Source organism: Sprattus sprattus (genome assembly GCF_963457725.1).
Source record: "Sprattus sprattus genome assembly, chromosome: 2".
In the NCBI taxonomy this organism is placed as follows: domain Eukaryota; kingdom Metazoa; phylum Chordata; class Actinopteri; order Clupeiformes; family Clupeidae; genus Sprattus; species Sprattus sprattus.
Window position 1 is genome coordinate 5,175,587 of NC_137921.1, and position 15,696 is coordinate 5,191,282.

General features: G+C 41.9%; 2 protein-coding genes across 2 annotated transcripts in view; one reads left to right on the top strand and one right to left on the bottom strand.

Annotated features, from left to right (window-relative positions):
* phactr3a (phosphatase and actin regulator 3a) overlaps window positions 1-5,830 on the top strand; it is a gene marked incomplete at both ends in the record, with an annotated part of 40,231 nt that extends 34,401 nt beyond the window's left edge. The window contains 4 exons of the mRNA XM_080832426.1: window positions 4,077-4,132; window positions 4,299-4,360; window positions 5,170-5,310; window positions 5,750-5,830. Of these exons, the coding sequence (XP_080688552.1) occupies window positions 4,077-4,132; window positions 4,299-4,360; window positions 5,170-5,310; window positions 5,750-5,830 (340 nt within the window). The remainder of the gene's footprint in view (window positions 1-4,076; window positions 4,133-4,298; window positions 4,361-5,169; window positions 5,311-5,749) is intronic.
* Window positions 5,831-7,512: 1,682 nt separating this feature from the next.
* The window catches only part of sycp2 (synaptonemal complex protein 2), a gene marked incomplete at its 5' end in the record, with an annotated part of 31,825 nt that continues 23,641 nt past the window's right edge, over window positions 7,513-15,696 (bottom strand). The window contains 9 exon segments of the mRNA XM_080832399.1: window positions 7,513-7,681; window positions 8,072-8,128; window positions 8,598-8,676; window positions 9,146-9,204; window positions 9,385-9,484; window positions 10,028-10,122; window positions 13,813-13,979; window positions 14,741-14,911; window positions 15,196-15,360. Coding sequence (XP_080688525.1) covers window positions 7,610-7,681; window positions 8,072-8,128; window positions 8,598-8,676; window positions 9,146-9,204; window positions 9,385-9,484; window positions 10,028-10,122; window positions 13,813-13,979; window positions 14,741-14,911; window positions 15,196-15,360 — 965 coding nt within the window. The 3' untranslated portion in view covers window positions 7,513-7,609.

Here is a 15,696-nt window from a genome sequence, read left to right on the forward strand (position 1 = left end):
GAGGTGTTTCAGGTGTGTAAGGCTGGAGGTGTGTAAGGATGGAGGTGTTTCAGGTGTGTAAGGATGGAGGTGTTTCAGGTGTGTAAGGATGGAGGTGTGTAAGGATGGAGGTGTTTCAGGTGTGTAAGGATGCCGGTGTTTCAGGTGTGTAAGGCTGGAGGTGTTTCAGGTGTGTAAGGATGCTGGTGTTTCAGGTGTGTAAGGATGGAGGTGTTTCAGGTGTGTAAGGATGAAGGTGTTTCAGGTGTGTAAGGCTGGAGGTGTTTCAGGTGTGTAAGGATGCTGGTGTTTCAGGTGTTTAAGTGGACACAACTCAGCAGCTTTTTGTACGAGTGGCACAGTTCTGATTTGTTTCGCAGTTATGTAACTGTTGAAGGGACACAAACAAGCGCTAACCCCGTTGATCTGGCTCCCTGAGTTAAGGCGCTTAGCAAGAAATTAGGAATATTTATGGATTATGAAGGGATAACAGGTCAGTTTGAAATGCTCTGACGCATTCTGTAATACGACACACACAAGGAAAATCCTTCAGTTGACACATCAATTTCAGTCGTCTTTGCCCCACAAGCCGATCGTTCATTGAACCGTACATGCAACCTCACATGCAGCGTACTGTCTGTCAGAGATTTTCTCTCCCCCTATCCATTCCTTGGCAAATGCGGAGCATGTTATTGTCATGGCAACTAGGGCCAATTTATGAGAAGCTGAGCTTTGAGGTGGCGTTGTGAGGTGGTATGATCATCAATGGGTTTGGTATACGGTCAGGACAAAGCCTCAGCAGGTAGCTTAACACTGACAGAAATGCCCTATAACACAGTGTCTTGCAGCTAGTAAACGTTTCATTTAAAGATTCTTTAGTTCCATGACATAGGCACACACTTGTTTGATTTCTAGTCCCTTTGTTTTGATCCGCTGGCATGGAACACTTGTTCTAATCGAATCTCATCATCCCATACCTCGTTCCACAGGCGTCTTCTAAATACCCTTCATTTCCCTCAGGATAAATAAAGTATCCATCTATCTATCTATCTATCTACAGTATATATCTTTCTATCTATCTATCTATCTATCTATCTATCTATCTATCTATCTACAGTATCTATCTTTCTATCTATCTATCTATCTATCTACAGTATCTATCTTTCTATCTACAGTATCTATCTTTCTATCTATCTATCTATCTCTTCATGTGTTGCTTACCGATCTTTAGACCAGAAAAGGTGAGTCAGTCAGTATGCATGATAGGGTGACAGGCTATGACAAATTCTGCACTCAAAGGCCATTCCAATGCCATTACGCATCAATGACAAGTACAATGTCACTGTGGCACTGGCAGATTGCAAAACCTTTACATGACTTTCTTTTTTATGAAAAATGGTGAGGTTAGTTATTTCCACATTTTAGTTGTTACATCTTAAAATAAATCATAAAACAAATCATAAAATAAAATGGATAAATCGTGGAAACAGGCTACGGCCACTGAAAGAGACCTCTGCATTTCAGTGTGCTTCAGACTCATTGAGTCTGCCTACTTAGGCTGCCTAGTGAGGCTGCAAAGCCCTGCCTGCCTGCCCACCTCTCCAGCAGACAACAGGTCTATTCTTAGCACTGTGGGTTTGTCCCTGGTCAGGATGCATAGGGATGCAGACACACAGAGTGCTTACTGCAATGCATCAGTAGAATGGGCTTGAAGAGGAATAACCTCCAGCCACCACCACCAGTTATCAGCAGCACAAGCAGTTCATTTCCTTGCAGGCTGAGGATGGACTGTTAAATGTGCAACACCAGGATTAACCCACTGTCAGTAATCTGATCACAACAATGGGCACTGATGCTAAATCACTAATATGCCGTTTTTTTTCACGGAGAGAGCACATTTGCTCCATGTTCTCTCCCTGACTGACACACTGCTCTGGTTTTAAAAAGGAGGGCGTCCCAGCAGGTAGACTTGATTCAGTTCAGACAGACTCCCCTGAGAGTTCCCCCACTGATTACCCAGAACTGACTGTAGGCTACATCAGATCCCCACTAGACCTTAAACAAATACGACATTACATAAAGCTCGGCTGAGAGGGATCTCCCCCTGCCGTTTAGTGCCTGATTCTGGCTCGCATCTGAGCTAGATGAGGGAGTCAGGCGCCCGCCATCTGGGCTTGTGCCGCACCTCTGTCAGGTTGGGGATGTGTGCGTCCGTCATACCCTCTGATGATTGCGGCGATGTGACCTTTCCATCTTTAGCCCGTCGTGCCCACCACTCCCACTCAAGCGAGACGTTGCTGTTGCTATATTTAGAGCCGAGGCTGTTGAATAATGCATGGCGCGGCGGCAGCAGCAGCACACAAGCGCTGCGCTAGCGCTCTCTCGCTCCCTTCGTCTCCCACGATTCTCTTCCTTCTCCACCCCCACATGTGCTCCTTTGTTTGCTCCGAGCGCTGGCTGAGGGGATTACATGCCGGAGCGCTGTAGAGAAACAACATATGCACCAATTTGTTTAATGTCTTCCACTGTGTTGACAGAGCCAACAGCCACCCATCACTCTGAGCCACATGTGCCGTGTTTTGATCAGCCCACTGTGTAGTGGTGTAGTGGTCCCTGGGGAAATGGGTATACTCTTAATTTGGCATTTTTTTTAAGCAGCCCATACAGCACAGGATAAACTCCCTGTTCTGAGAAGTGGGTATACGCAATGCTGACTGAAGAATAAGTGGGTATACTCCGTATACCTGCGTGTACCCTGGACTACACCACTGGAATGCCTTTATGGTCAAAACCGTGGTCCATGTGTTGTGCCTCCACTGGGTTGGGCATTGCTTTCACGTGGGTCAAAGGTTTAGACACAGAACGTTCTCTGAGAACACAACACCCCACAGTATGGAGCAGTCCGTAATAAGGGTTACCCAAACAGATCTCTTTGTCTCCGAGATTTCCCTGTGCGGTTGGAGAAACCTCTGTTGCTAGGCAACATGGGATACAGGTCAATGATATCCCGATAGCTACCAGTGGGGCTTTGGGAGTGCTTCTCCGTGTCACCTGCTGAAATATTAATGCCGCCACATCTGTTGGGATGCACAGATGATGCGTTCCTCTGTCGTGATAGGATAAAGGATAGTGGGAAAAGAGCCTTCAGATTTGCTGATTCGGAACAGAGCCAGAAAACACCAGACTCAGTTCGGAGAACTTAACACCAGACCTGCTGTGGCAGCAAATATTTAGGTGGATTAGTGTTTCAGCCCCCATAAGCACCCTGCTGGGCTGGAGTTCATTTCTCATTCAAGTTACTCAGAAATGTGAGAATTCAGAAAGACTTCGTTTTAATATTAAAATAAAAATTGCGTAACTGTCCAAGCAGTGAAAACAAACATCGATCTTTTTTGCCCGGACGGTCTTACACAACTTGTCTTTGTTATCACCACCTTATCATTGTTCACATATCCGTTTTCCTCTTTTTTTTTGGTAGGTTAACCAGCTTAGTTTTAATTCATCGAGCTTCCACTATTTTGGCAGTGTGTCAGAGAAATGTTAACGCGGTAAGCACCGCTTGTAACAACATCATTATGTCGGACTATCAAAGTGGGCGGAGGCATACGCTGAGCGGAGCGGAGCAGGGAGAACCCTTCGCTTATTGAAGGCGTGCTGATGCTCCACTGCTCGTGATAACAGAAGCTGGAGAGCTCTATATATGCACGGGCGCACGGAAAAAGTTCACGGAGAGAATTAAGCTGTTGTTCAGCGCAACACTGTTGATAACTTTGACGACCAAGGGATAGCACAGGTTGGCTATCAGTCGAAGGGTGGCTGGAAAAAGGATAATAAACGCAGCCAGGGGCGCACCGTGGGGTTTCCAGATGTGGGGAAGACCTAAATCGAAGAATCAGAGTCGGGCTTTGAATTTGAAATGGAGAGACTTTGAGTTTCCCTTTAGAATAATATTCCGACTTACTGTCATTCTTATCGGCTGGCGGTGTCAATAGCCCATTTGAAGAAGAAGAAGAAGAGAAAAAACAACTACTGTCTGTTGGACTGTAGGTCACGATCGGGGAAATGGTCCAGAACGTGATTGTGGTGTTTTTTCGCAGGAGACTAAGTCAGCGGCCGGCAGTCGAGGAATTGGAGGGCAGAAATATTTTGAAACGTAAGTAAACAAGATTCCTTTAAAAAAAAAAAAAAAAATCAATTTAAGTAGCCTAACTATTGCAGGCTATAGCTCACTGCAACGCAGGTTATAGTTATGATTATTAAGTGAATGCTTGTCTTCTTATGCTTCTTTCTACTTAATGTGTTTTCAATTTCAATTATAGAAAGGAATGACCAAACGGAACAGGAGGAGAGGAGAGAAATCAAACAGCGACTAAACAGAAAGGTAAAAATGCATTATTTAGTCCACAGAAGTCCTTAAAACAGTTCATAGGCTGTTCAGTAGGCTAACAGCACATCTTATTGTTCCCATTTTGATCAGGAATTATGTAGGCCTACAATAAATAGGCTACCAATAAGAGTGTTCAGTGTTTAACCACATTTCATTAAAAAACTGTAATATAGACAAATTTACAAAACACACGCAGAGACTGCGCTACTGTTGCTTGTTTAAACTTAATGAAAAACGTGTCTAATCAGAATGGTTTCAAAATTGAAGTGAGTTATTTTGTTGGAAAGTCTCCCAGTGTCATTTTCAATTTTAGACAGTTCATAAAACATTTGACACATTTAAACAGCATCAACAAAAACAAACATACAAAATACTTCATGCTTTTTCATAATACAAGGTAATTGGTAAATTACCACTCCTATGCCTCTAGGCCCACTGAGGCTTAGTTGTGCGAGCAGGTGGATCTATATACATGTTCTTGTGACCACAGTTGTGCTAAAAGGAACCAGTTGCCATCAGAGAGCACCTCCCTTCCTAACTGGCACCTTGGCCTAACTTGCACTTTAGCAGTGACAGTCCCGCACTTCCTTTTCATTCTATTTCGTTTTCTATTTCTTGAAATAAAAAAAAGCAGCATTTATTGTTACACCAGGCCTTATTGCTCTTAGCTTGACTGTTCTCTCCCTTGTACGTCGCTTTGGACAAAAGCGTCTGCTGAATGACTAAATGTAAATGTGGCAGTAGAGGTTGGAGAGCACTTTCCCAAGCCTCCTTCTCACCTCACCACCTCTCTCCCACCACAGCTCAATCAGAGACCCACGGTAGACGAGCTCCGGGAGAGGAAGATTCTGATCCGTTTCAGTGACTATGTGGAGGTGGCCAAGGCTCAGGACTACGACCGCAGGGCGGACAAGCCCTGGACCAGACTATCTGCAGCTGACAAGGTGTGCGGGGCCGGGTGCAACTGATCTAATATAGTAGCCTATAATTGTAAACACTGAATCAGGTGAACCGGGTTATTTTGGGCATGAAGGGTTGCAGCTGGTTTCATAGAAATGCATTCGTAGACCTGAAGACATTTAAAATGTTCGTGTTTACATTGCACCACAAAGCAAATGGCTTTTTATCCCTGTGTCCCAGTGTAGCCTACTAAACGGTAATAATGTAATAATGATACAATAGTATCAATACTTCTGTCTTCTCTTCGAGAATTCAAAGTAGTAGGCCTTTGCTCCACCAGAAAGTGTGAATAAGCAAGGGCTGTACCCTGTACCCTTTATTCGGTTTCTTTTTTTGTAGCTTGAATTTATACAACTTTGACCATGCCTTTCCCAGGGTGCATAGCTGAGGAAATGGTCTAAACTGCTCTGTTTAATTCTACAGGCTGCCATCCGTAAGGAGCTAAATGAGTTCAAAAGCACCGAGATGGAGGTCCACGCATCCAGCAAACATCTCACGAGGTAGGCTGCAATGCCCTGCACGCTGTTGTAACTTTAAGTGTTATAGTTTAGATTTGATAGATTTCTGTTCATTATTTGAATACTGATTTAATTGATGTTAAGTAAAGGGGATTTTTTATTGGATGTAGTAACATGCAAACTTACTGCATTATCAAAACAACAGTATTAATAAAACAATCAATCACATTGGTTAGGCAATTATGCATATTAAAATAGATTCAATACACGCAGACCATGGACTCCCACTCCACAGATTGCTATAGTGCTATTCTTAGCTCGAGGCACATGCATCCCCGGGAGCTAAAGATAGATTACTGCTCCAAATCGCAGCCCCATTTCTCCAGAGACTTGATATTCCCATAAATAATCCGCCTGACACACTCACGCCATAGAAAAAAAACCAAGAGTGCGATCTTGACCTGTCATGTTTTTGCAAGAAATGGCTCTTTAATTCGATTTCGCAATAGCGGCCGCTAACGGGAAGAAGGCTGACTCGCTGGTCTCTTCAAGGCTGAGCTAAAAATAGCCTCGCTGATTGATTCAGCGCTGTAATCAGTGCACGTCTGTGTGATTCCAAAGGCACCTCTTCTTCTGATTAATATCTCTCTCTCTCTCTCTTTCCCTCTACCCCCTGCTTTCTTCCTGGTAGATTTCACAGGCCATAGAGGACTTTCTTCCATGAAGAAACGATGGAGCAAGATTTTCTTTTTTTCTCCGTGAAAATCCCGGAGGCTATTTTCCTCCTAGGCTCCCCCCTTTGGTTTTGTCTACGGGCTTGTCCTTATTCTTCCAGGGCCCTGGCATCCAAGAAGGGCAGTGGTGGACTAATGTTTCTTTGGGAAGCCCGAAAGGCCACGCTTCGGCCAGGAGTAGCCTGAAGGACAGTCCGCACCAGACCTTCGGGACAATCCACTTCAGTGGAAAGAGAGATGAACAGAAGTGGAGTGTATTCAGTGTTTTTGTTCGTTTTTTTGAGGATTTTTTTTGGGAAGGACAGTTGTTTCAAGAGACCATCAGTGTTTGGTGGTAGTTGTGCATGTGTGACCAGCTCCACTTAAAAAAAAATGTTGAAAAAAAAGAAGTACTGTAATACTTGAGGGTGGTGTGGAGACTGCGGGTCTTAGGGGTGGATTTCATATCGAACTGAACGGCAAGAGTCAGTCTGAACAGGGTTGTTCATGTCTTCACTTGAAAAAAAAAAAAAAAAGAAAAAAAACTTTGTAAGAACTACTTGTCTTCATAATACAAGGCTTTTTAAAAATATGTGGTGTCTTCTTGCTCCAAACATACCAACATCTGTAGCCAAGATCAGTTGATGAAGACATGTGTAGCAGGTGTCATACTAATACAATGACTCTAGAAATATGTCCTGGTTGACATTTGTTTTTGTGCTGAACAACACAATGTTATAACAACGCTATGAGGGGGAGAAGAGTGAGACACACAACCGACGGATTATCTTTTACATCAATCTTATTTATTGTGGTTCTTATAATATATTAACAATAAGGCAATCCATTTTTCCATATGAATAAATACATTTTACACATGAATTCATTATTTAGATTAAAAACTGGGGAGCGAGGGAATGGACACAGTCAGGTTTGACAACCTTAAATAAATAAATAAACTAACTGAAATGAATATATACTGGTTTTAAATAAATATGGTTTATAATATCTACTCAACATGTCTTAACAGGTTCCGCAATAAAGTGAATTTTGACTTGAACGGATCAGAACGTGAACAGGCTAAAAACACCTTTTAAAGATCATTCCTCGGGTCAGAACATGGGTGTTCCAGACAGGAACAGAGTCTGCAGTCCTCTGCGCATACTTGAGAGCTCCTCCTCTCGCTAAAGGGAAAAACAAGTATTTCAGTCGTTCATGTTCTCATTAGTTCAAACAGGAGATGCTTTTACCGAAAGTGACTCAAAGTTAGTTAGCAGAAGATGCTTTTACCAACAGTGACTCAAAGTTAGTTAGCAGAAGATGCTATTACCAACAGTGCCTCAAAGTTATTCAGCAGCAGATGCTTATACCAAAAGTGACCCAGAACTGTAGGTTACTGGAAAATCAGTGTGTGTGTGCCCTCAGGGAATGAAACCAATGACGTAGACCTATGATGAAACCCATTAACGTTCTTCTCTGCCAGTCGAGCTGCAGAAAGTCATTACCACTGGGAAGCACATTAGTATTAATAACTTGTATGACGATCTTGCCTAATTAGGCCCTGTCCTACTCACCATCTCCTGAAGAAATGTATCCTGAACTGACTTCATGTTCTTCTTCATCAGGCCCATCTGAGGACGGCACAGACAGAGCCCAGGTCATTTTAAATAACAGAACTGAACAGACCCAGAGTACTTTCCCTTCGGTGTCGGTTCTGATTTCAGATTTTTGCTTCTTGTTTTGTTTACACTCTGCATGCTGTCACTGTGGTCTTCCGCTTCACAAGCACCGATGTGAATGTTGGTGAAGTAGTTTCTTTTTTTCGGTGATCAATTTTTTATTTACACCATTTATGCAGTTAAGAGATTAATGCAGTTACGGCATGCAAGACAAAAGTATGTCAGAACATTAATTACATGTATCAAGTTGAAGCAGTTTCTAAATTAATAGCAATGCTGATAATGTTCATAACAACAGTAACGACATTGAAATCCACGACACTAAAAAATGCTAACAGTAAGACTAGCACAACTGTTAGGACATGCTGCATTCTGTGGGTTCTTGTATGGTTTGGACACAGGGCCAGAGATCATGGCTCACCTCCGTGCTGAAGATCTGCTCCTCGTACTCCAGGCTGGGACACACATTTGTCTGAAAGGTGTTCTTCAGGTTCTGGAGCCTGAAACAGGCCGAGGAAACACGTAGGGGTGTCATGTTGTGGCGCGACACGAGGCTAAGTGAGTTAGGCAAGCTAACCTTCTCTAGAGCGAGACACTGCGCACCACACAAATCCCATTACCTACAAGGATTCTAGGAAAAGAGCTGCTGACAAAAACAAAACCTTTCCCCACTCGAGGAACACATGTTGATGAGAATATTCAATAATGTAATTGCCCCAGTGCTTTTGGGTTGCCTTTTAAGAGGCAAACACTGGCTCAGTTCCACAAACACACACATAAAAGGCCTCCAGGATTATGTGACTCTGTTCCCAAGCGCTCTCTGAGACACAAAGACAACAAGGCAATCTCCAAGAAGCTAGAGCTACTCAAAAAGCGCTTATGACGCACAATCCGCCTCAGGCCGAGAGACAAACAGGATGACATAACAAATTGCCGTGTGGACGCTCACGCTGGGCGCCCCCTGCTCACCTCCGAGACTCTCTGTTCTGGTACGAATGGAAAGCCAGGGTCTGCTTCTTCCAGTAGACCTATAAAAAGAAGCAAGGTGAGAAAAAAGCAATATGTTCTCTCATTGGGGACACAGACAGGTGATGGGTGCAGCTAGGTATCAGTCCATTTTCTCACTCTCGCACCCAATCTTTCTCATTCCCTTTTCCTTATTCCCTTTTCCCTTTCACACATGGATAAGACACAGAAGGGTAACACACCGTCAGCTCCTTCTCCATGCTCTTGAGGGCGCTGTCATCCTGCTCCAGGTTGCCGATCTCCTCTATGAGAGTTTGCTGGACCTTGTCCAGTCGCTGCCTCCTGCCACAAGACAAAAATACAACTTTTTAAAGTTACATTTTTTATGTTTTTAATTATGAAACTTGTTTGGCACGATAAAACTGCCATGTTATCGTATCATAAGTACCTGTCCTGGTACTTATGAAGTGAAGTGAAAGTGAAGTGAAAGTCCTCTCTATGGCAGAGGTGGTGTAGACACACACACTCTGAAATTCACCTCTGCATTTAACCCATCCAGGGAAGTGAGGTTACACACTAACCCGGAGCAGTGAGCTGCCTTATAGGACTGATTGTTGACTGGACTGATTGTTGACTGTTTTTTGCAACACATACCACTGCTGACTATGAAGGCATGTATCACTGCGCCCGCTCCACATTCAGTCTATTTTATCTAGTCATATTTTTCTATTTAGATCATTTTCTATTCTTTAAAATTTTAAATTAGTTTATATCCTTCATTCTACTATTCTTACTGTGCCAATTCACCAAGTTAAATTCCTGCGTATGTTGTGCCTTTTGAGAAAAAAAGGGATTTGGATTCTGTCCACTTCCACAGACACTCACCTGTTCTTGTTCATCTGCAGGCTGACGGAGGACATGTGCTGCTGGACGGTCTTCAGGGACTGCTTAGTGTACAGCTCCATCTTGTCTGTGCGTTTCTGGGTGCACACACACACACACACATATCCCCACTTTAATTGGCACTCAGTAACGAGGCACACCTCGTGGCTTTTATTAGCTGGGTGTTATCAGACCTAATGATATGAGGCTGGTTAAAGAAAGCGTCACACTGGAGGACTGCTCCAAAGCATATTATTACGGGACCGCTGAACTCATTTGTCTTTGCTGTACCAAAGCGTAGCAGGTGAGTCTTCAAGGGATACTCTCGAGGAAACACGACACATGACAGAGCGATTCCTTCACTGGACCTCTGGGCAATTCCTCTTGGCGTGTTCAGATTAAAGTGGCTTCACTTCCGCATGGCGTGTTCAGATTAAAGTGGCTTCACATCCTTGACGGAGCCATGGAGGCCATTAAAGCAGGGGCCTGCCTGCTACAGGAAACGTGTCAGTGGGGAAGAGGAGGCCCTCTGGTGGATTTCACCCAGACACGGAGCATTTAACACTTCCAACCCAGAGGGCTTTTTTTGACTCTGGTAGGTAGTCTGCCATGCCTGATATTTGTGTATATTTCAACTAACTAAAAACCATAAGGCAAAAGTGGAATTTATGATTATATTCTAGAACAACTCAGCAATAATAAAATGAGAGTAAAAGAAATGTAGTAAAAAAAGTTTTTTATTAAAATGAAATCTAAAGACACTAAAATTAACTCTAGCTTTAGAGGTGCTCAGACTTTTTACAAAAAACACATTGTAAATATTTTGGAAGTTTTCTTTTTTACTCTGAACCTTGTAAACATATGTGTTTGCTCCACATAGGTGAGTTTAGCATTCAGAAAGTGTGTGTGATTTCTACACTTATTATAAGAATTTTACAAGGTGACACTTTTTTCCACCTAGACCACTATGCATATTGATGAAAGAGGTGTAAACTGCCTTGTGAGTGCCCCTCCCCAGTATGGCTCACCTGTCAGTGGCCCACTTGTCAATGGCCCTGGACTGTCATTGTGGCTATCTCTCCCCCACAACCATCAGCTTTGAAAGTAGATACAAGAAATTGCAAACAAGCTTGGTGCATAAGAAGGTGAATTTAATAAGGTGCATAAAAGTAAAGGCATAGTAGGTACATACAATAAGGTGCATAAAAGTAGGTACATAAAGGTAGGCATCATTCACCATGTCCTCGCTTGGGTCACTCATATGCACATTCCATGATATGGTTTGGTACCTGTCTCTTACCATCACATCTGCCACAAAAGGGATGGAGAAGTTGGTGTTTCTCCTCCAGTAGTCAGAAATGTGATCCAGCTTGATCATGCACATGTAGAAACCAGTCCAATGTATCTGTAGAATTCAGCAACTCCAACATCAACCCATTTGTACTTTACACCTCTGGCAATGCTCCTAGCAGCTTGCTTGTTGGTGTTCTGGCAGAGGGTTTCCACAGCATCCTCTGAAAAGAACAACTTGAAGAGGTCTAGAGGAGTGTGGTTGTCTGCTGCATTCAGCTGCACACCAGGCTCCCTTGCAGGAAAAAACCTCAGTGCTGATGGAGTTGCATTGTCACCCTCTGACTTCCATGACGACAGATCTGGTTAGGCTGACAGCGTGCTCTCTTCCTTGGCGGTGTAGGTGCAATGTTCTACAAGTTTCTGTAATAAAGTAAAATAAAATTAACTGTTGCTCTTTCATTTTATGTTCGGGCATTGTAACACATATCACTTTAGCGCTCTAACGACTACAGTTTCGATCACAAACACCTCCTAGTTTTGATTCACACCTACCATACGCGTCATAATTACACTAACGACTACCCACAGTAGTAAGACACGTTTTTAGCGATTGCAATTTACATCATCCGCTGCAATATAGTCACCATGTAGTTCTATGTTTTAATAATCTCAGAACAGACAACAATCGTTTATATGTGTAGCCTGTTATCATTTACCCAACTCTGTTAATTAAATATGTTTTCTACTATACAATAGTCTTAGCGACATAAAGTGATTTAATCGCTCTGCAAATAGTAGCATACTAAACATTCCATTCAACTCATAGCATACCGACGTGCATTTTACTCGCTATAACAGTAAGACACGTTTGCATTTTTACATCAATGGCTGCAATATAGTCACCAAGTAAGTTTTACTTACGGTATATCAGCACAGACAACTAACTCGAAACGTCAACAACAATCGTTGATATAGCCTAACATCATTTACGCAACTCTGAGAATTATATTCTACCACAATAGTCTTAGAAGCATAAAGTAATTTATTCACTATGCAAACAGTAGCATACTAAAATATTTCGTTCAACTCAGAGGAGCATTTTACTCCCTATAAGTTAATCAACAGCATTCATTACAAGAGCTAGGTGAACAAATAAACAAATAAAACTTACTCAACAGGGATGTCCTCAACGGGGTAAAGACGAAGCTCAAAGTGCATGTGTTCATCTTCCATATCGTCATCGCTCTCATCCGAGGATGTGGTTTCCTCCTCGCTGACTAGGCCTTCTTGAATTTGGCGCAAGGCTTCAGCAGCAGAGAAGGAGTTCGCCATCGTGTATCTCTTCAGTCCAAATGTAAACATCCTAACATGCTGCCTTGTTTATGGAAAAATGGGGCGTTTTCTCACGTTTTACTGCAACGTCATTACCCAATAGCGATCGGAGATTTACCATGATCTTATCATATGAATAGCCCTAATCTGCTAATGGGTGGGCAATCACTGGTTGCTTATACACTCTGAGAGAGAAATATGCAAGGCTTTACCTGTATTCTCCTTACAAAGTGCTCATTCATTTGTTTGTTTCGAACTGGATATATTTGAAAACTAGAAGATTCAAGCTTTCTCATGGTGTTAGTTTTATGTTTGGAGGACAAAAACTCGCGGAGATTTTACATTCTATTAATAGAAATACCACCAAACGCCCCACGGGCGCACATCGTTTTGGAAGGGTTAAGGGCCGGCAATGAACCAAAGCATGACAGGTGGGGACGCTTTAGCACTGCTGTGTGGGGATTAGTGGCTGCCACTGTCCCATTCATGTATGCATGGCAGTAATTCACAATCATAGAGTTCAAAGAGGAGTTTGTTATTAAATATATCAGTGTACTCTGCCGTGTTTATTTGTGTGTGTGTGTCTATTAGATCAACAGATCATGAATGCCTGTTGATTATCCGGCTCTTCAGAATGCTGAAGAGATGGGATTTATGCTGAAGAAAAGGGATAATTTTTCCAAGGGTGACTATACATTATGCCTTAGATGTATGTCTAGTAACCACACAGTTTCCTCAAAGTAAAGTTCATATTAAATGTCTTACTGTAAACTGCTTTGTATGTATATCTAAGAGTGTGTTTGTAGGGGTGATTCAGAACATCAAATCGGGTACTGTTTGTCTACCAGTAACTTCTGAAGACTCAACGTAGGCCTGCTGAGCTCAGAGTTGATAATCAGTGTAGTACTGTACTCTGAGCTCAGAGTCGATAATCAGTGTAGTACTGTTCTCTGAGCTCAGAGTCGATAATCAGTGTATAACTGTACTCTGAGCTCAGAGTTGATAATCAGTGTAGTACTGTACTCTGAGCTCAGAGTCGATTATCAGTGTATTACTGTACTCAGAGCTCAGAGTTGATAATCAGTGTATTACTGTAGTCTGAGCTCAGACTCGATAATCAGTGTATTACTGTACTGTCCGTTCAGCCTCCTTCCGGGTCGTACCTTAAACTTCCTGGTGAGTTCGGTGCTGAACTCTCGGCAGACGTAGCCCATCTCCTGCGAGGTGCTGATCATCTCCGTGTGCACGGCGTCCGGGTCCACGTCCCCCTCCAGGCCCGTCTTCCAGCTGCTGCTGGCGCTGGACACCATCTCCACCTCCATGTTCTCCACTGCCACCAAGGAGATGCAGGTCAACAATCAGGCATATACATATATATATATAAAGACATACAAATATAATATATAAAGACATTTCAATATAATATATAAAGGCATATAAATATAATATACGTATAAAGACATAAATATAATATATAGAGACATATAAATATAATATATAAAGACATATCAATATAATATATAAAGACATAAATATAATATATAAAGACATAAATATAATATATAAAGACATAAATATAATATATAAAGACATATAAATATAATATATAAAGTCATATAAATATAATATATAAAGACATATCAATATAATATATAAAGGTATATAAATATAATATACGTATAAAGACAAAAATATAATATATAAAGACATATAAATATAATATATAAAGTAATATAAATATAATATATAAAGACATAAATATAATATATAAAGACATATTAATATAATATATAAAGTCATATAAATATAATATATAACCACTGTGGGTTGGCTGGGAACTGCATGACTGTACTACTAATGTCCAACACAAAATACTAATATTAACATTAATTAACATATAGTTATACATATAATATTAATGACAATACAAAATAAAAACTAATTCCTCACAGGCTCATACTAATATCTGTATGTTTTGTCATGGTGAAAGATCGCTTCTGAATTATATTTTTAGTTTATGAAGGTAGGTCAACATGCAGTTGCCACCTGGTGAGTGTTCAAAATGTGTATTAAAAAGAGAAACAATTCTACCTGTGCTCGTGCCGTCTGTCTGCTTAGTGTAGTAGGACTTCTTCGTAGTTTTGACCGCCCTCCTACTCTTCTTGCCTCTGATACTCTGCACCTCCTGCTCCTCCTCCTCCTCCTCCTCCTCATCTTGCTCTGAGCTGCTTTGCTTCTTTTCTGGTTGCTTCAGCCGTGCTGCTTAAAGGCCAAAATGCAGCTTCTTTACACAACAGTCCCACGCCTCCATATGTAAGCAAGCATGTTCAGAACTCAGTCTACTGCATGTCGGGATTTTATGTTAAGGATAGGAAAATTCTAGAAAAATGCTATTTCTTGTATTCCATTTCTCTTCTTGGTGTACACATGCTGACTAAAAATGCACCTTGCCATACCTGTGAAGTACGTTTTTTGGATAAAAGCATCTATTAAATAGTAAAATAAAAACAACTAAATTAATTATTAAATTGGCCTGTCTCACATACCTTTCTCTTTCTCTCTGAACAGCTTCATCGGCTTCTTCTTGAGGGCCTTCTCCCTTAGTGCACTCCTCACATCTTCCTCCTCTTCCTCTTCCTCATCTTCCCTCTCTATGTCTGTGTGACTCCTGTCTAACTTCGAAGGGTGGTGCGTAGGGTGGTAGCTGGGGCCTGGGAACAGCACGTGATTCATGTTAGTTTGTTTACATGTTTCCGCCTTCATTGGCTATTTGCAATAATCGCAATTTCATTATTTTCCCAAATCGTTCAGCCCTACACTGAATCTCACTAGTAAGTAAGTATGCCAAATAACAGTTATAAAGTCATAAAGTGGCCCACTGGCAGCTGAAACAAACCTTTCTCTTTGAACAGTTTAATCGGCTTCTTCTTGAGGACCTTCTCCCTTTGTGCACCCCTCACATCTTCCTCCTCCTCCTCCTCTTCATCATCCTTGTCTTCCTTCTCTATGTCTGTGTGATAGCTGGGGCCTTGTTGGTAACAACGGCA